The 21,570-nt window shown below is 42.8% G+C and overlaps 1 protein-coding gene across 2 annotated transcripts in view; it reads left to right on the top strand.

Moving 5' to 3' along the window:
• DPYSL3 (dihydropyrimidinase like 3) overlaps positions 1-21,570 on the top strand; it is a 196,319-nt gene that overhangs the window by 101,892 nt on the left and 72,857 nt on the right. The window contains exon 1 of one of the 2 annotated variants that reach the window (XM_050962663.1): positions 13,675-13,995. The exons of the other annotated variant lie outside the window; for it this stretch is intronic. Coding sequence (XP_050818620.1) covers positions 13,675-13,995 — 321 coding nt within the window. Of the gene's footprint in view, positions 1-13,674; positions 13,996-21,570 lie in introns of those variants that run through there. 2 annotated transcript variants of the gene reach the window in all.

Below are 21,570 nucleotides of genomic sequence, written 5' to 3'. Positions count from 1 at the left end.
CCTTTCTCCCACCACTTCCCTGGTGAGTGCAGACTCCCTTCCCTGGAGTCTTACAAAAGATAACCCAAAAAAATCAATTAGGTTCTAAAAAAGAGGAAAACTTTAATAAAGAAGGAAAAAACATAAAAATTGTCTCTGTAATCAAGATGGTAAATATACAGGGTCTTTTAGCTTATAGACAATAGAAAGAAGCTTTCTCCAGCAGAAACACAATTTAAGCTACTTCCAACAAGTACACATCTGCAAATAAAGAAAAAACAAGTTAAAGGACTATGACCACCTTTGTACTTACTTACTATTCTGAATAGATAAGACACTGTAGCAGGGAGATTGGCAGAAACCTGGTTGCACCTGCAGTCCCGTCCAGGACCCCGAGAGAACAACCCACAAACAAAGGCTTCCCTCCACCCAGATTTGAAAGTATCTTGTTTCCTGATTGGTCCTCTCGTCAGGTGTTTGGGTCCCTGTTTGTTAACCCTTTACAGGTAAAAGAGACATTAACCCTTAACTATCTGTTTATGACAGGAACAAATGTTAAAATGACAGAATTTCCCATGGAAAAGAAGAAGAGTCATAGCTCCATTTCTGAAACACCAATAGAGTTATCTTGGAACAACCTGTCACAGGTCTAACTTACTGCCCATCAAGGCTGTATAATCTATGCAAATGTGTCAGCATTAAATATTCAAAGAGTACAATATGATAAAATAGAATTTAAGAAAAAAATGTTAGATGTGGCTAGCTCAGCAACATTTTGCAACATAAGCCAACATGCTAACAACTCACATTCCCATGTGGTTTTGACACTAGATACTGAATAAGGCATTAGACACAGTTGAATGGGAGTTTTTACGATTCTCCAGCATAAATCTGGAATAACTCCAAAAATCTTCCTCCAATGTAAAAAATTGTTATTTTTTTTTTTTGAACTGTTGAATGGCTGGCAGTAGAAAATTGAAATTTGGCATGGAAATACTCCTCACTGAGACTGCCTTTAAGCATTCCACTGGTTTTGATTTGAATGAATCATAAATATTTGAAAATCATGTGCTATACATATGCAATAGATTTTAGGTACATTTCTAACTATTTGCATAAAGTGCACAGATGTTGAATCAAATTCATCAAAGTCATGAAATAGCTCAATCCAGCAATCCTCAATTATGCAAATTGTTCTAACTCATGGGAACAATCCCACTGCAGGACTGGGGCCTCTGAACTGGAATCTGAAAAGCAAGGGAGATGCCTCTACTTTCTTCTCAAATCTAGTGTTCTCACCCCAAGATAAGTCTTTGTAATACCATATGGACTCTTTTAAAGTATTTTCAAACAAAACTTTAAAATGACATAAATTTGGCATATACCAATGCATGTGTTATCTGACTACAATAATGTACAGAATATATTGACTAAGTTATTGAATTCTGTTAAGAAAGTAATAAATACTGATTCAGACTGAGGCAACCATCCTGTAGCCTAGTGGTCCTTAATCTTCTTTCCCACTGTCATGGTATATTTCCCCACTCTGAACCTTAGCGTCCAAAAGATGGGGTACCAGCATGAATTCTTCTAAGCTTAATTACCAGCTTAGAATCTGTAGCGCTGCCACCAACTAGGAATTCCAGTGCCTGGTACACTCTGGTCCCCCCAAAACCTTGCCTGGGGACCCCCAAGATCCAGACCCTCTGGATCTTAACACAAGGAAAGTAAACCCTTTCCCTCACCATTGCCTCTCCCAGGCTTCCCCTCCCTGGGTTACCCTGGAAGATCACTGTGATTCAAACTCCTTGAATCTTAAACAGAGAGGAAAATGCACCTTCCCCCCTCCTTCTCTTTCCCCCTCCCAGACTCTCCCTGAGAGACAGTAATCCTAACACAGAGAGAAATTAGCCTCTCTCTCCCCCTTCCCTCCTTTCTCCCCACCAATTCCCTGGTGAATCGAGACTCCGTCCCCTGGGGTCTCACACCAGAATAAAAAAACAATCAGGTTCTTAAACAAGAAACTTTTAATTAAAGAAAGAAAAAAGGTAAAAATTATCTTTGTAAATTTAAGATGGAATATGTTACAGGGTCTTTCAGCTATAGACACTGGGAATACCCTCCCAGCCTAAGTATTCAAGTACAAATTAAAATCCTTTCAGCAAAATATAAATTTGAACTCCTCCCAGCCAAATACACATTTGCAAATAAAGAAAACAACCATGAGCCTAACTCGCTTTATCTACCTAGTACTTACTATTCTAAACTTATAAGAGCCTGTATCGGAGAGATTGGAGAGAAACCTGGTTGCACGTCTGGTCCCTCTGAGCCCCCAGAGTGAACAACAACCAAAATCTAACAGCACACACACAAACTTCCCTCCATCAAGATTTGAAAGTATCCTGTCCCGACTGGTCCTCTGGTCAGGTGACAGCCTGGCTCACTGAACTTGTTAACCCTTTACAGGCAAAAGAGATATGAAGTACTTCTGTTCCATTAACTCTTAACTATCCGTTTATGACACCCACCTAACAGCAAAGAGTCCTGTGGCACCTTATAGACTAACAGACGCTTTGGAGCATGAACTTTTGTGGGTGAATACCCACTTCGTCGGATGCATGCATGCGGAAATTTCCACTACATGCATCTGACGAAGTGGGTATTCACCCACAAAAGTTCATGCTCCAAAACATCTGTTAATCTATAAGGTGCCACAGGACTCTTTGTTGCTTTTACAGATCCAGACTAACACGGCTACCCCTCTGATACTTTCCCACCTAGAAATCAGACACTGCTTACACCCCTCACAGCTGTGTTAATCCCAGTGAATTTGTTTCAAATATGTGTCCTAATGCTATAAAATAGCCTGAATTATGTTGCTGTACTACCAAATGACTCTGGCCATAATTTGAAGAAACTGACAGATATGGGTGACAGCTAGCAAAGAAGTTTGATTTTCCATTAAAATTTTTGAATAAAAAAATAGTTCATTTTTACAAAAAAAAAGTTTTGAGGAATTTGATGAAAACAACAAAACTATTTTTTTTTCAGTTTTGAAAATGGGAACATTTGCAGGTACGGGATGTTGAAATTTCAGTTTGACGAAAAATTCCAAAGTTGATGTTTTTTCCCACAAATTTCCATTTATTTTAAAAAGCCTTTCTTTTTTTTTTGCCTAAAAAAAGTTAGAGGAGAATTTTTGACCACCTTTACTTGGCAATCTCATCAAAAAGGCAGAAGGTTGGATGGACCATGGAGAATGAACTTCTCTTCTCATCTCAAAAAGAGGTTCCTTCAAGTCAGAAATGAAGTCTGGAGCATGCTGGAGAAAGCTTACACTGCTGCTTTTGCATGGACAAGGAGAGGGTTACAGTTTCTTGGGTTTTTAGTCCATTGCCTTTTCTGAGCATGACATTTCTTAAGCGAGTAAAGCTAATCATGAAGCTAAGCCAAAGGTCAGCACACACTGGAAATGAAGCCCCCTCCATATCCTTTAGTATTTGAGTTGAAGAGTTTTATTATTGGTTATTCAGAAGAAAACTGGTATGTATATAGCAAAGATGGTAGAGTCTCCTATTGGAATCAAACTGCTAATCATCTCATAATGATAATCCTAAAAATAACCATCTCATGTCTGCATTATAAGGGCCTGTGAATAGTCCCACTGAAGTCAATGATGCAACTCCTGCGTGTCAAAGCTTCAAAATTATCAGCCAGATCCTTAGCTACAAAGAGTAGCCTCATTGAAGGCAGTGAAGTGATGCTGATTTACACTAGTTAAGGATCTGGCAGTGAAGTGATGCTGATTTACACTAGTTAAGGATCTGGCAAAAGGCCTTTAAGTAAGTGGCATTCCCACATTGCTCCTAACACAGGACAGATGGACCCACATATAGCCTGGATAGGGTCAAAATTTACCCCGTTCCAGGGATTTGCTTTACTTTTAACTTACATAGCAGCAAACAGACTTCTTAGCTGCTTGTTGGTTGGTTGGTTGGTTGGTTTGGGGTTTTTTTTACAGCTCCCTACAGAACTCCTGTCTCTCTCCCCAGTTCTGACTTCTAAGACACACAAAACCCCTGCTGAAGGTCCTCCTGGTCTGGCTGCTAGAGTGAGGCAGCAGAACAGTTCTGTTGATCTATGCAGTTTCCTAGAACCTGACATCCAGTTGCATATAATAATAATATAGTGAGGGATGTATCACTGCAAAGAAGTTTCCAAATTAGAATTGGATGAAATGACTCTATTTTTTATTATGGTTAATAGTTACACAGACAGGTAGGGTGCAGTTTTCCATGGCATTTTTTAGAAAGAGTCCCATACTAGTTATGGAAGAGGAGATAGTTCTTCCTCCTATCCACCCCCAATTTCTTTTTATTGCATTTTCAAATAAACTGCTGTAGCAAATGATCTATGAAGCCAGATGTATAACAATCATGCTAACAAGGTTATGCCATCATTATGTTCCTTCCATGCACAATTACAAAGGTCTGCTGTCTCCAGGCCTACAGGAATACCAGGGTAAAACCATTTTACATTGATCTGGCGGCAAGGAAAACATCCTCACTCAGGACATGACTTTCAGGAGCTCAGGCCTGGGGGACTGGGTGAGGGAGGGGTCAAATCTCAACTAATGTCAACAGCCTATTTCCCTTAAATAATACAAGATTCTTTGAGTCAAATGATCACTGTGAAAAAACAGTTATGGTGCCTGTAAAGTGCATCCATGTAACTTCCTAACCCAGTGGTGGGCAACCCGCAGCTCCCATTGGCCAGGAACGGTGAACCGCAGCCACTGGGAGTTGCAGGGGGCCATGTCTGCAGATGATCAATGTCCACAAAATGTCTCGCAGCCCGCAATCAGCTTACCTTAACGTGCTGCAGGTTACCCACCACTGTCCTAACCCCTCTAAAGAAGGGAGTAACTGCAGAAAGACACTTAAAACTCAAAAATAAAGAGTTACATGTCACAGGCATGACTTTCTACCTGCCAAAACTTTTATATTTCTCATTTTGATGTAAAGGACAAGCTCAGCTGATGTTTTGTGGTAACAGGGAGACAGGAAATGCTAGGGTGGATCCAAATATTGCAAGCCAGCGTGAAACAACTTAGAAATAGCTAAAGCCAAGGATATGAAAATCATGGGATCATTGTAAAAATGAATCCTATGACAGCTGTTAGAAAAGGTCAGGCCTTAGTCACACAGCAGCTAAAGTTATTGTGTGTTGTCCATTGCAGCCACTGAAGTCAAAGGCAAAACTGTCATTGACTTCAGTTGCAGTTAAATGAAGCTCTTAGAGTATAAGATCTTTTGGCAGGGAAGGACTACTATTTTCTATTTCGTATAGCCTGAGGACATTTTTGCCACAGCATAAGTGCTGAGTATTAGAAGAATAATAGTCAAAGGAATGACAATTATGGAACCTATATCCAGTGCCCGGGACTTTGAGGGAGTTTGGTTTGAGGTGCAGTTCCAATCAGTATAACAAGCCTGAACTGGAATTCAAATATCCCCAAACTCTGGTTCAAAACAGATTTGGATCCAGTTCTGGATCCAAACTTCTCAGGTTCAGTGCACCTCAGGCTGTTCTGTAATAACAATATACTATAATGAGCACACCACTAGTAGGGTCTGCTGCTGAAATCCATAGCATTAACTAACCTAATTTACAAATCAAGGGCCAGATCCTGCAGACTCACAATACGTGGGTAATACTTTTCACAGGAATAATTCATAGTCATGCAGGAACTCCCTTTAACATCAAAGTCTTGCAGGATTGAACCTTAATAACTGAGCAAGATATTACATTAAACAAAAAAAAAAAGCACACCCAGCACAGTGTTCTACAGTAATGAACCAAAGCCTTGTAGTAACATCGTTGGGCAACAGAGTTTGGGTCATTGCTTTCAAATACTGTAGCATTATTAACATCAAAGAACATTCATGCAGAAAATAATTTAGAGGATGATTGAGTCAGAATACATGCTGATATGATTCAGTGCAATAGTTACCAGCTAGCGGGTTCCACTACAGTGCTTTGTGCAGGTGTTGAATGACATAACAAAGATAAGCACTTATCTCTACACTAGCAAGCTGCTTCTGGCAGCGCTTCCTTAGTACTGAAGAGAGGAGACCTCTAACAGGTTCTGAGCCTCACTTTGACCAGCTCTGAAAGAGTATCAGACATAGCAAGGATGGTAAAAAGAAATGAGACATTCCTGATATAAACACAGGAACTAGATGAAAGCTCCTTGGAGCAGGGACCATTTTTCCATTCTGTGTGTATGATAGCTAGCTGTATTTGGCACATCTACAACAATATAAATAAACGATAATGGGCCTGCTCCTGCTCCCACTGAAGTCAATTCAGATTTTGGAGCCTGCAGTGAACGTGATCAGTGCAGTGTCTTTTTAGATGTCAGATCATACTGTAATCATTACAGTGGGGAAGTATTTCCTCCTCACTCATGCCTCTAGAGCACAGCTGGAGAAGCAGCCTTTCCCGTAGTTTATTGTCCTATCTCTTAGTAGCTTCTTCAATGCATATTTTCACACATTCCCAGAACGGGAGCCAAGGTGCTTCAAGTTCCTCTTAGAAAACCATGCCACTTTCTTGTGGGAGAGTTACTTCATGGCCCAGCTGCCTCACTTCCTTTTCCTCGCCAGAACAATTCAAAAATTACCATGAAAAAAAAAATGTAGCCTTGTAGTAGTTTAAATGGCCCTTGGGAGATGTGCACCTGCAAAGTGTCATACACATACATGTATGTAGTTTGTGATATGCAGTTGTGATATACACCTTATGCTCAGCATGGTAAGCTAATGCTTGTATCCACATTCCTTCCCCCTTGGGTACACACAACCCAGGGAAGAGTTTGTTGTGGGGAGGAGCAAGGGGAAGAGTCTGCGACTGGCTGAAGCAATGATGCTGTAGAAGGGAGCAATTTAGTGGACATTTTATTGAAAACCACTCCTCTTGTTAGAACCAGAAATATAGCAGTCTGAGCCACAAGATACGTAGTTGATACAGGACTCGATTAATAATGAATTAAGGAGGGTAATAAAATTAATGCCAATCAACATGGGGGGAAACTACATTTTGTCAAAATAACTTTTTTTTTAATAAGATTACAGGTTTGGTGGCTAAAGATAATAATGATAATGTAATATACCTTAGACTTCAAAAGATATTTGACTTAATACCACACAACATTTTGATTAAGAAACTAGAATGATACAAAACCAACGTGATGCATACTAAAATGAATTAAAAACTGGCTAATTAATAGGTCTCTAAAGGTAGTTGTAAACAGGGAATTATCATCAAGTAAGTGTATTTTTTAATGGGATTCCACAAGGTTAGGTTCTTGGCGTTACGTTATTTAATATTTTTACCAATGACCTTTATCGATTATTTTTTAAAAACTACAACATAAAATCATTACCGATGAAGTTTGTAAGTGACACAGACTGGGGAAGTAGTAAATAATGAAGACGACAGCAACTGTGACTCATCTTTGTCCCCTTCCTCCAGCAGCTGAGATCCCACCAGCTGTGACTCATCTTTAATTGGACTTGGCCCACCCTCCAGGTTCAACAAGGTGCTATAATTCAACTCTCCAGATCTAGGTAATTCTTTCAGAGCCAGCATGGCACAGTGATGCTGTGGCTAAGAGGGCTTAATAGGAGCGCATCAAATAGAAGCAGGGAACTTATATTACCTCTGTACTTGGTGGTGCAATTGCCACTGGAATATTGTGTCCAGTTCTAGTATCCACACTTCAAAAAGGATGTTGATAAACTGGAGAAAGGTCAAAAAAGAACCACGAGAATGAGTAAAGGACTGAAAAACGTTTTCTAGTGAGAAACTCCAGGAGCACAATCTATTTAGCTTATCAAAGAGAAATATAAGGGTTGACTTGATCACAGTATAACAGAGAAAATCATCTCATTAAAGAACTACAGATGTTCTCATAGGTCATAAAATGACCCCTCCCTTTATAAAATCCAGCTATGGGGAGCTCAGCACTATAGTTTAATGGAGTGCTTTTGTTTCTCGGTACAGAAATGTGCTTCTACCTTAAAACAAGAACAAGGGCTGATATGCATTTCATTTTGTTAATGAGACAATGGAAAAGAAAATCAGCTCCTAACCTCCAGGTGCACTTAGCAATTTCCAAAAGACAAGAGACCATGGTAATGGAAAGAGGAAGGTAATGATTTGGAAATATCTTTTTTTAAAACTCCATTCCATTTTTATTATAGATGATTTCATTTCAATAGAGCATTTGGGAAAAAGGGCTACCAAAAAAATGTTTGTTGATTGATAGTGCACAGTTTAATGAATCAGCTAATCATCCAACAGCGTGAAACATTGAAAAATGGAATAGACAAAATATTAGAAAATATACAGCAGGTTCAGGGAACGAGTCTGTCTTGGCAGGCAGATGGACTAGATGACCTAATAAAACTTCTTTCTGAATAACTTATTAGTTTGTATGATTCACTAAGCAGCTGTATCCCCCTTTCAAATAGTTATTTAAAAGATTGCACTCTAAAAACAAAGTGACCTTTTCGGCATATTGGTTAGTAATCATTATGACTCAGTGATTTCCCTAACTAGGTACTAACTGCTGCTTTGACAGCAGAGGACAAGACCAACAAAGGAAACAAACAAAGGGGCCCAGTGTGCAAAATTAGAAAATGTTCACACCAGGCAGGGTGACTATGTCCTATCTCATTAACTAATCCTGCATCAGAAAGGGATTTGCCAAAAGGGCATTTCTAAGAAGGCTGCACCTCATCCCCTCATTCATAATTATCGCTGTTAGCCCTGTAACACAACTGGTGGCTAGTTTCCTTCTTTGAGTGTCTGGCTTAATGAAAATATTACTCTTACAGTTAAAAGAGCTACTTATTATCAATAATAAAATCATATATATGCATGTCAATACAGGGGATAATTTCCCATAAAATAATGTTGTTCCCTGCATTTATTTGTTTCAATGGATGACCAAAATGGACCAACTAGCGGGCTGAGACCTAGACTCCTGTCTACTAGGACAAAGGCACTATTGTTCTAGGACCAAGCAATTGTTCAATTATTGGACTAAGAAACTATACTCTAGGACTAAGTTGCTTAGATTGTAAGACCTTATGAACTCAAAGGGTACGTCTTCACTACCCGCCGTATCGGCGGGTTACAATCGATTGCTCAGGGATCGATATATCGTGTCTCATCTAGATGCGATATATCAATCCCCGAACGCACTTATATCGATTCCGTAACACCACCAACCCGAACGGAGTTACGGAATCGACAGGGGGAGCCGTGGACATCGATCCCACGCCATGAAGACGGTGAGTAATTCGATCTTAGATACTTTGACTTCAGCTACGTTATTCACGTAGCTGAAGTTGCGTATCTAAGATCGATTTTCCCCCGTAGTGTAGACCAGCCCAAAGACAACTGAGATCACCTGAGTTGTCCTTCCTTGTCATGTCAAGATTCATTTGGGTTCAAGTTGGGAACAAGGCTTTTTCAGAGGAATTCCCTCCCTGTAGAAACTGGTAAGTATCTCCCCATGGCTGTTTTCAAAACATCTATTATCAATGTAACAAAAATACATCTTAAAAGTGAATGGCAACTTGAGCTAATCCTAAAGAAGATATAGAAACAAAACCAAGAATTGTCCCCCACATCCTATCGAGCAATACACAAGAGACATGTTTTGATGCCCTTTCTCTGACTGAATAGCACCTTACTCCATGGATGTCTCAGTGACTTCAGTGAGCCCATTCATGGAGTAAGGCACTACTCAACATATGTAAGAACATTAGAATCTGGACTAGATAGTTTTTAATTAATGTATGTACAATACTGAAAATGTGCCTGGCTCTAAGACTCATAACATGAGCCTCACCACCCAGGGCTGAAACTGAAGCCTGAGCAATGTAGCTTTGTGGGGGCCCATGGGGCATGGGTCCCCAGGCAATTGCCCTGCTTGCTACCCCCCCAACACCAGCCCTGGCTTTTATATGCAGAAAACCAACTACTGTGGCACAGGTGGGCCATGGAGTTTTTATAGCATGTTGTGGGGAGGGGAGGGTTCAGAAAGAAAAAGGTTGCGAACCCCTTATGTGGACCACAGTGCCTTCCAAGGTCATGTGCTTGTTATGTCTATTAGCTATAAAGCAAACTCCTGAAGTTCTCCATGTTGCTTCCCAGGACCAATTCTTCATTCTCAGTCATGTGCAGACTTTTAGGCACTGTTGCTGTCACAGTATCTATAATATGATGGATAGCACAATATGTGCAAAAGCACCACAGAACGCTTTTCCCAAGGAGCTGTTCCTGCCATCAAAAGAGCATGTATATGTTTAACCAAGCTGCATGGATGAAAGAGACATGAGTAACCTTCCACAGAGTTACAAAGCTAGGTGTGGCTTGATTTCAAAAGTAGCTACGATCAGGAGACAAATAAGACCAAATTCAACCTTCTATGGGGCTGCACTAGTGTAACTGAGGGTAGAATTGTGCTGATAGTGCGTTCTACTGAGTGATAAATGTGAACCTGAGAGCATAGCTCACCTAAACTCACCAAAACCCTTTGGCTTCATATTTGTTTTTAGCATCTCTTTGATCCTGTAGTATTTTGGATTTTCCCTAGCGATTTCACCCCGGGCTCTTGCATTACTGATCATGCAGGCACTATGGTTTTGCCGAGTTTTCCAGTAGCCTGTTCAACACTAGGAACTAAGAACATTCCCCCTCTTCCCCCACACTCTCCTAAGCATTTGTTGGAGCTGCAGACATCTCCATCAGGAAATGGCTCTGCATTCAGTGAGCTCCTGACACCCCTGCTGGAACACAAGCCAGAGGGCTGTGTTATAAATTGCACTTCCATTAATGGGAACCGAACCACTGCACCTTAAGATGTGTTCATACTCGAAGGAGGACAGGCCCTGTCTGTCCAGGGAAAGGTGTTATCAGGGAGGAAGGTGGATAACATAGGGAAGGATGCACAAGGGATGTGTTGAATCAACATTCCTCCCTGGCCCATTCTTAGGACTGTGTCATCAGTCCTGGGTCCTCCTCGAGGTGTATGTTTTGCTACTAAGGATCCTACATCCTGGTCCTTGAGACCTGGGTCTGAATCAAGCCCTGAATTTATAGAGATAAAACTACTGCATGGTTTTTGTGATGAAAAATTGGAGAAATGATAACTGGAAACACATATAGGTATAATTCTCAGTATGTCTGAAATCAGGGCCGCCCAGAGGAGGAGACAAGTGGGGCAATTTGCCCTGGGCCCCACAGGGGCCCCCATGAGAGTTTTTCAGGGCCTCTGGAGTGGGGTTCTTCACTCGTTCCCAGGCCCCCGGAGCTTCTTCCACTCCGGGTCTTTGATGGCAATTCGGTGGCAGGGGGTCCTTCCGCCCTGGGACCCGCCGTTGTGCCCCAAAGACCCGCAGTAGGGGGTCCTTACGCCCTGGGACCCGCCGCTGAAGTGCTGGGTCTTTGGCGGCAATTCAGTGGCAGGGATCCCCCACCACCAAAGACCCCAGGCCCCCTGAATCCATTGGGTGGCCCTGCCTGAAGTCAGTTGATCTGACGTGAAGCCCTGGTACTGTGTATAGATATTAACATACCTGATGAAGTGATCACTGATCAGAAAAAGAATGAAAAAAAAACAAACAAAACTACTATGATCACAATTGCTACAGTCTGACAGACTTGGCAGGTTATTGCTTTAGTCTGTTAAATACTCTCCTGAAATATGTAAACTCCAATTCTGGCCATACAACTGTCCTTAAGGTCTATGCTTTTAAACAAAAGCCACAATGTGATTATCAAAATGCAATGTAAACAAGCATGTATGTGCCCATGCACAAGTGAGATAGTATGAATGGGCCTGAAGGTGCGTTTATGAGCTTGTGTCTATGTGTAATTGTAGAGTGAATATGAGTCTATTGTAAGTATCTATGTAGCTGACGAGTTTAAAAGTGTTTTTATGTGCATGACTACGCCAGTGTGTGTGTGACTATGGAATAGTATGACCAAGTGACTTGTGAGTGCACAGGTATGATCATTATCTGGGTGAGTGCTTGTGAATGAGTGTACAAATGCACAGAACCACTTAATGAGTGTGCAAACGAGTGCTTATGCACAGCCCACTCAGTATAAAAACTAGTGGATTGCCCTAATCAAGGCCAGATTCTGCCACCTTAGTGGCTAGAACACTGGATTGGGACTAAGGTCTGCCATTGGCCTTGCTGGGTGACATTCGGCAAATCACTTCACCTCATTGTGCCTCAGCTTTTCAATCTGTAAAATGATGATAATGATACAGACCTCCTTTGTAAAGTGCTTTGAGATCTATGAACAGTTCAGTGTAAGAGCTAAGTATTATTCCGCACAGTGAGTATAGTCTATGAGTAGTGCCAGTATTCATTCCAGAGTGAGGACTGTATATTAGCATTTCCTAGAGAGCAGGGCTGGGCTCTACTAGTATTCATCAGCAGAGATCTGCTAGGGCCTAATTTTAAAGCCCAACCTGGACCTGACCTGAAAGTACTGAGTCATTTTCATGACTGACCAGACCCAAACCCAACACTTCCCTCTGCTTCCTTGGAGCTCGGCCTAGTGGGATCTTCCCATTCCCCATGCCTGAGATCTGTCTCAAGGCGCCTCCTACCAGTGGAATCAGCATGGCGGTGGCCATCACCTGGCAGTGCTGAGCGTGCTTGGAGTGGGAAATCATCAGTACACTCACTCTGCCGCACACACGGAGTGCAGCAAGGTGGCAGTGACCAGCATGAGCTGGGCCCAGAGCCACCGCCCCGCTGACTCTGGCCTATGGACAGGAGGCGGTGACCAGAAACCAAACCTGTAGTCGAGTTTGGGTCAGCTCTCTACTCACCGGTGTTAACATTCAAGAAGGGAGAATCTGCACTAGTAATCTGTCACACAGGGTGCAGAGCTGGGCACTAGCATTCCCACTCACAGTAGTGGGGCAGTCCTCTAGCATTCCCCCGCAGCCATGCTGAGAAGGGGGGCTGTGCACTAGCACCGCCAGGGAACACAGCTGCCCACAAGCCCCCACACTCAGTGAGTGGGGCTGTACCCTATCAGTGCAACCTAGGGGCACTAGCATTCACACTGAGAACCAGAGAACTGTCCTCTCAGTGAAATCACAGGACCCAGCCCCATTCCCCACGTGCATCCATGCTTCTTGATACGTGTGTTGTGTGCACAGAGGGCGGGTGCCCGCCCCGGGAGATCCGAGGGAGCGTGCAGCCCCTTGCTCCGTGCGAGGGAGTGTGAGCACAGAGCTGCTCTTTGCCAGAGCGAGCGCGGGGGAGTGCAAGTGCTCAGCCCTCCGCCCTGAGGGGCAGCACTTGTGAGCACTAGTGCCCGGCCTGCCTGCCGAGCGGGAGCCCCGGCCAGTGCTAGTGCCCAGAGCGCGCGAGGGGCCCGGCCGTAAGTGCTGTTGCCCAGCCCGCCACGAGCGCCTCTGTCTGCCCGCGCCCTGCCCAGCCCCCTGCTGAGCCCGCGTGTCCCGCTCCCCGCCCGGGCGGAGGCGCCGCAGCAGCAGCGCCCCCCCCTGCGGCCCCCCCGCTCCGCGCGCGCCGCTTGCTGCTGCCCCTGCCTCAGGACGCGGCGCTCGGCTCCCCGCTCCGGATCCCGGCCATGGCCTCGGGCGGCGGCGGCGGCCGGCGGGGCCGGGAGGAGGACGAGCTGCCCGTGTACCTGGCGCGGCCGGGCACCACGGCCCAGGTCCCCCGGCAGAAGTACGGCGGCATGTTCTGCAGCGTGGAGGGCGCCTTCGAGAGCAAGACGCTGGACTTCGGGGCCCTGAGCGTGGGGCAGCGCGGAGCCCGGGCCAACCGGCAACCGCAGCCGGCGGCGCCCGAGCCCGAGCCCCCGCGGGAGCCCCCCGCCGCCGGGGTGGAGATCCGGAGCGGCTCGGACAAGGAGCGGCTGCAGAACCTCGACCCCGAGCCGGACAAGGTAAAGGGGGGGGCACAGGGGCTGTGGGGGGGGCACCCCGGAGCCAGCATGGAGGGGCCAGCTTGGGAGATGTGAAATGCTGAGTGTGAGGTGACCTCCCTGGGCTGGGTCCGCCCCTCTCTGCCGTGAAGGTGCCAGCAGCCATCGGGCGTCCGAAAGGCTGGGCATGGGGAGTGCTGCAGGCATCACGCGGCTGGCGCTGAGCTCTCCCCCCTGTCCCACAGCGGTGTCTCTGCCTGGAGCCTCTGACATTGCAATGCTGGGCTGCGAGGGCTGCAGGCATCACGGGGATGCAGGGAAGAGAGGCAGGACTCCATCCTCGTTACAGAAACGCTTATATAAACACGCGAATGACCCTTTGCTAATTGCTAGCTAAAGGCACTTGATGGCTTTCATGCGATCTTAACTAAAGAGTGTGTGTTACATAGCTGCAATTATCCTGCCGGAATGAACTGTTGCTTAGAGTTGCTGCAAAGTGTTAAAACTTTTTACTTTTACTGAAAGGCATACTCCCGTACTTGGCCCAAAATTTTACAGCTTACTCGAGTTACTGCAGGGCTTGGGTTCATTGCTGTAGTTACTATAATATTTTTAAAATAATAAAGAAAAGAAACCATAGTTTACTTTTTAGCACAAGCTAAGCAGATCAGCTCTCCATTTGCTCTTTTCAGAAACTTCTGGCTTTTAAAAGACTGACAGAAGTTAAACACTGTTTTGTTTTGTGTTTCTGCTGGTGTCTTTATAGTTCTTGGAAGTCAGAGGGTTCAGAGTTCATAAAAGATGCTCAGACTGGGAGCTAAGAAGAGCAGTAGATAAATACTGTCGCTCATCAGACATTTGTTCCTCTCCAAGTCTTGATTGCAGAGACCAAATGGATACAGTATAATTATTATGCACCAATATGATGAATAATAATTGGCAATGGAAATCTCTTACTCAGAGGAACTGCAGACAGTGCATACTGTAACTTTAGTCTTTTTCATAGACTCTGTGGTTAACCAAGAGGAGGATCTACAGCATTCTCCTGTGTTTCTTTAAAGAGAGAGAGAAAGAAAAGCCTTTTCCTGTCAGTTTGTACCCTAAAAAGCTCCTGTCTAAGAAACAGGATGTCAGCATTTCTTGGAGTTACTGACTTAAAAGGTCCATTGAGTTACCAAGGATGGTAAAGCTGCACATCAGAAGAAAAGCTGCCAACTTTTACCAGGGCTGGTCATGAAAGGAAATCTCTTTCTTTTTCAAAAGGGATTACATTCAAATCTAAGCTTGAGTGTTGTCTAAACCAAAAGAGCTTCATTCTTCTCACTTATACTGGTGTAACTGAGGAGTAATTCCACTCAAACTAGTGATGTAACACTGGTGTAAAAGAGCTGTCAATGAGATTGGCATCAGGCCCAAGGTTTCCAGACTGGGTCTAAACTCAAATATTGCCCTATATAGTATTAAATAGACGTTCCCCTGGGCTCAGCAACATAGAGATTTTGTCAGAGTTTGAAAAATGTTCACTTCCTTGGCTTTGATCCTATTTACACCAATGTAAATTGGCAGTAAGATCACTGAACTTCAACAGTTCAACTTCACTAACTTCAATGGGTTTATTGATAATTTACACTTGATGCAAGTGTTATCACAATCAGGCTCCTCTTTTGTAAAGTGATTTGATCATGATACATGATTATTATTCCTGTAGGTCAGTGACAACACTTGGGTGAATCTTTTAATAAATTATTATATTAGTCAGAAGTGTTTCCCTTTTTATACTCTGGGCTAGGCCAGTCTGTAAGGATTCTTTGCAACATGGGCAGAAAAAGTGAAGTGTACTTTTAAAGAAAATGGGAAAAATTAATTTTGCTGCACAATAGATCTTTAAGAATTAAAAGTACAATTGGTATCTGTGAATTTTACATATGCTCAAGTTTGAACATGGAATGCCAGGCTTGATGTATTTAACATACATTTGTGAATCAGAGAACTTAAGGTGACCAAAGTCTGACTGGGAAGTGAAAAGTTCCCCAACAAAATGAAAGGAGGAGCCTAGCCCTCCTCACAGCCCTAGCTGTTGGGGAGGTGCTGGGCCTCCTTTCAGGGGCACTATCCTGCTGATTGACTCAATTGTTCATATAAATCTCTTCCTAGCAAGTATTCAATACATTTGAACCACCTCTTCCTTTTTGCTGGAAAGGAGCATTTATCTCTTCTTCCTTTCCTGCAGAGGGCGCGTTCTGAGATATCTCCAGTAATCTATCCCGAGTCCTTTAGCCTTTATTTTTTGGTTCCTCTGTTTCTTCCACTCTGTCTGCTGCAGCTGCTGCTCATAGCGTTATCAAGGCAAGAATAAAATTAACATTATTCTTGTCAGTTTCACAGTTGCCAATAAGATTCTGAATAGTGACAGTGAAACTGGCCAGTGTATTGTTATTTTCAATCTGCTGCTGCTCTGGGAAACTCTGAGCAGCAGTGGAGATACTGGAGCAGCCAGTCTGCAGACTTTCCTCAATTGTTTTCTTTGTTAATATAGACACAAAGATTCTGAAGAGCCTCACTGTCCCTCAGGGTCTTGTCTAGGTCCTTGTCACCAGGGATTTCCCACCCTCTCCAGCTGGCTCCTGCTCACAGCCGGTTTCTTCTTCTCAGGTGTTCTACCTGGCAGGCACACACAGTCGAGTCCCTTCCCTAAGCCTGGGTCTCTCCTGTCCGCATCTCTGCCTAAGGAGTCAGGACGCCTTGTATACAGTTTCCTGTGGAGCACATGACTAGGAGCCAGCATGCAACCTACAACTACAGCTCCCACTTTTAAAGGGCACCAGGTCGCAACATGGCCCCAGTCGTGTCTTCGGAGCCACAAGTGGTTGCTTGTGTGGAGCTCATTTCAGGATCAGGGCCTAAAATGGTTATTTCTCAGTACAAATTGATTTTTTTCTTATAATGATTTTACATGTAAGAAATCAGACAGAGAGAGGTTAAATGCCTTGCTCAAGGCCATATAGGAAATCACCGACAGAATTGGGATTACAGAAGTTCTCAGTTCCTAGGCCTGGACACAACACACTAGGGCAAATTGCTTCTCCTAATCAGGGCCAGATAAAGAATTTTGGGGCCCTCCGCACTATGGAAATTGGGGGCCCCTGAAAAGAACTGCAAGCTGTCAGTTTTGTTTTGTTTTGTTTTATTTTTCCGGGTTGGGGGAGGGGACAGAGATGGGGACCCTGTGCAAGTGCACTGCTTTTAATGCTTGTTTCTCACTTATGTTTAGTTGTTATGAACAGATTCTTGGAAGCACAATGTCAACAAATTGCTGCTTTTCTTAACAACACACCATGAGAGCAGCTATGTTAAGCATTAGTAATACCACCACTTCAGTAGTGAAATAACTGCATTAGAACTGCATCATGAAATTACATGTTACTGCATATTACCTGTCTGTTACAGTTCTGGCTCCCAGGTAAATGTTTAACAAGAGGAACTCCTCTTCCTTCCCCATCACTTTGTAATAAAGTGTAGCCGAACCACAGGTCCTGGGAAATCTGCCACATTAAATTGCTGTTGTTATACTGTTGCCTACTTCATGAGCAATCCAAGCCAGAGAGGTGTGTTTAAGGCATATTATAAATATGGTGACCACACTCCCTGATGCAGGGACATGCCTCCATGGTCGAGCATGCAGAGCCCTCATAGAACATCTGTAGAATATAATGGGACTTGGGGGAGCCTGGATCAGGTCCATGGTTCCCCTCTTGGCTGAGAATTTTCAGATGTACATGCAGCCCGAAGCCCGCTGTTGGCTTTTTGTTTTCGATTGACAATAACTTTGAGCACACATTTTGCCCAACACTGGTCCTTATAAATAATGTCCCTTGAGATCAGAGCCTCCATAGTTTGTTCAGCCATGCTTTTCAGCTAATAGAATTGTAATAAGCCACTTAATTTACCATAACAAAGTGAAATAGCATCTCTCTCTAACCCCTGTCTTTTCTGACAACGCTCTCTGAAATTATGTCCTGGTGATGCTCGCTGGGATTATTACCTTGTAAACCGGACTCTGCTTTAGCCAAAGGAAATAACAGTGATGCATCGTATCCAGCCCTCACATGGGACATTACTTCATTATTGACTTTCAGTTTTGCCCCTGCAGAGGCAGAGTTGCACTGGGGATGACAGGAAGGAGGGAAGAAGGAATGGAGAGGTGCAATCAGAAGTGACATTCCATTTGTATGGCAGTGTGCTTCCCCCCTGCTCATGGGTTTTTAGGGGAGTCACCTCTTTCTTGTATCTCTTTCTTACCCAACACTGCGGCTCCACTAGTTTCTGTTCCCTGCTGTTAGAAGAAGTAGACAAGAAACATTTGGCCCAATTATATTTATTCTAGGATTCTCATCCCATCCTGCTACATGGTTCTGCAGTGAAGTCGTCATTTCCTTGGCAAGTGGTTGTAATGGCCATAAATGCAGGATAACAACAACTTCACTGCAGCCTCAGGCAGGAAGATCACTGAGGCTGCAAGGGAGAAGGCTCTCACTCAGGGGTAGGCAACCTATGGCACACGTGCCAAAGGCGGCACGCTAGCTGACTTTCAGTGGCACTCACACTGCCTGGGTCCTGTCCACCTGTCCAGGGGGCTCTGCGTTTTAATTTAATTTTAAATTAAGCTTCTTAAACATTTAAAAAACCTTATTTGCTTTACATACAACAATAGTTTAGTTGTGTATTATAGACGTATAGAAAGAGACCTTCTAAAAACATTAAAATGTATTACCGGCACGCGAAACCTTAAATTAGAGTGAATAAATGAAGACTCAGCACACCACTTCTGAAAGGTTGCCGACCCCTGCTCTAACTCTGTAGTAGGGGCTGACAAACACTACCAACAAAGTAAAGTATTGCTGTAATTATTCCTTTTAGAGAATCCAGTTGTGTGCCAGCACACACATTTAATATGTGATAAAATCCCAAACTCAACTATAAGATAGACCCTAAGAGAGGAGGTAGGTTGAAAGAAAATGATTTTTTTTCTTTTTCTTTTGTCACAAGTATTTTATAAGTTCAGTTTCAAGTCTTTGTGTTTCCAGTGTCAATAATTTACAAGAAGAATCACTGAGACCACAGCAGATTTTTACCTGTTGATTTAGCATCATAATCATGACATTTTTGCACTTACATATGGAGCTGGACAAAATTTTTAGACCAAAACTTCTTCTGGTGAAAAATGCAGATTTGCATACACTGAAACATTTTGTGAATTCATGTCGGTTTGGATGACTTGTTCATGTAGAAAAAACAAAGAAAATTCTGTAAAAAGTTGAAATATTTTGTTTCAGCATTTTCTAGATGAAATGTTTCTGTTCAAAATGACTTCATTTTGAGATTTCCTTCAATTGTATTTTTTTAAAAATACAGAAACATAAAAAAGCTTGAAACCAAACCAAAACATTGTTTTATTTGACCCCAAACACATTTTTTTCTGACTTTAATTAATTGAAAAATTCCAAAAAATTAATTTTTGGTTTGACCTGAAATGAATTATTGTCCATGATTTTTCATAATTGCCAGTGAACTGAAAAATCTGTTATTTGCACATCTCTACTAATATAGCACCTTTTATTGGGGGATCTCAAAGCACTTTAATACCATTAATTAATTAATTAAATTAAACCCTGGCAACACCCTAGACAGTAGGGAGTATTATTTTCTTCATTTTACAGAGGAGGTTGGGTTACAATATTATGAGAAATTGGTAGTCCTTTAGAGAAACCAGTTAGGGTCTTCTCAGCCTGAAGATAATGAGAGCAGAATCAGGCCCTTTCTCCTGCAGGAAGGTCATAGAAAAGGTTGCCTGTGTGAAAGTAAAATCTAGGGCTTTAGAGCTTTACTCCAGCTCCAGGCAAACCCTGCAGCTCCACAGCTCCAGGCTCTGCTCCAAAGCCCTGGTAAAATCTGTCTTGTTAAATCATAAATTTTGATTGTAAAACAAAAGTTAATTTTCTGATTTTGCTGCATACAGCCTGTGTTTGATTGCAGGATTCTCTGAGGCACATTCTAAAGAGAGCTAAAATCTGAAGCAGAGTTATCAAAAACCAGTGCTTGAGGTATACATGCCAGGGTGCAAGTTCTTTCCAACAGTCCTATGTCCAGGATGAACACAAAGGCTGGTAAATCTCTCTCACTGGGCACTCGGATACCATAATGATGAGCATGGTATAAATACTAGGGCTGATAGGAAATTTTTCATCAAAAATATATTGGTGGAAACTTGGATTTTAACTAAACAAAGTTTTTCTCAAAAAGTGTCTGATTTGCATAGAAAATTTTATTTTCTCATAAAAAACGTGAGATGCCCCAAAACCAAAATAGTTCAGCAGAAAACTGAAATATTTTGATTTCGATACGCTGCTGTGACACCTCATGAGAGTTGTAATTCAGCTCCCTCATGTCACCATTCTCCATTATGGACTGAGCTCCCTACTTGAACTACTTCTCCCAAGATACACCAGGGCCAGGAACTCCCATGATGCAACCATCTTCACTCACCCAAGCTGGTGGGGACCATTGTAGTCCAATGTGGGAGATGTAGTCCAATGTGGGAGCCCAGCGCCTAAACTATGACTCTCACAGGGCATCACATCAGTATTTCTGAGTTGAACTATTTCATTTTCAGACAGTTTTTGTCAGTTTTTGATTTTTTGCTGAAAAGTCAAGCATCTCTATGGAAAATTATATGAAAACAATTTTTTTTCATTTTTGTCAACATTTTCAATGGGAAAAAAGCCAATATTCTAACTAACTTTAATAAATACCTAGATCGGTCGAGGCAACCTGACACTCAGCAAATATAACTTTATCCTTGGTCCTCTTCATTTCACTAGTCATGGATGCCTCCTTGAAGGACTGGATCTGGTTGCGATAAGTAAGTGTAGAAAGGATGCTTTATTGCTGCTGGTGGTTTTTTTTTTCCAGATGATGTGACCCAAACTGAGCACAATGTTCTGGGTGAGGCCAACCCCTTAACTTGAAGGCATTATATTTTTTGTATTATTCTCTATGCCCATGAGATAGTCTAGCACCCCACTTGCCTTTGTGAGCAGACTTCTTCAAGGACTTGTATTCACAATGACCTGGTGATCTTTTTTACTTAGAGCTTATAACTAATGCAGAGCTCAGCTTGACACATTAATTGTAGGCTGAACAACCATAGGGATGTCTGTGCAGACAGGCTTTGATGCAGCTTTAACCATACCATCAACAAGACAATGTAGAGGATACAGCTGCCATGTTACACCAGTAGTCTTGGATGGTTTCTTGCACACAGTTCCTCACATAGTCTCACTTTTTCTACAACTCAGATCTTTTCTTTGTCTTGTGAACAGCTCTCTTCTCAATCTTATACATAGGACATAGCAACTTTGGGGGAGAATAATCCCATAGGGAGAGGCTGAGGACAGAGAAAGAAATGTCCATTTCCAATAACACCAGTTCCAGCTACGGAGTTAAAAGAATAGGAATAGCAAATGAGGTGACATTTATTTTCAAACAACAATTCCCATTGTAACAACTTTTGTGTAGGTTATTATAAGGTGCACCAAT

This window comes from Gopherus flavomarginatus, chromosome 7 (genome assembly GCF_025201925.1).
Source record: "Gopherus flavomarginatus isolate rGopFla2 chromosome 7, rGopFla2.mat.asm, whole genome shotgun sequence".
In the NCBI taxonomy this organism is placed as follows: Eukaryota; Metazoa; Chordata; order Testudines; family Testudinidae; genus Gopherus; species Gopherus flavomarginatus.
The sequence above is the reverse complement of the archived record's forward strand: the minus strand, read 5'-3'. Positions and strand labels throughout refer to the sequence as shown.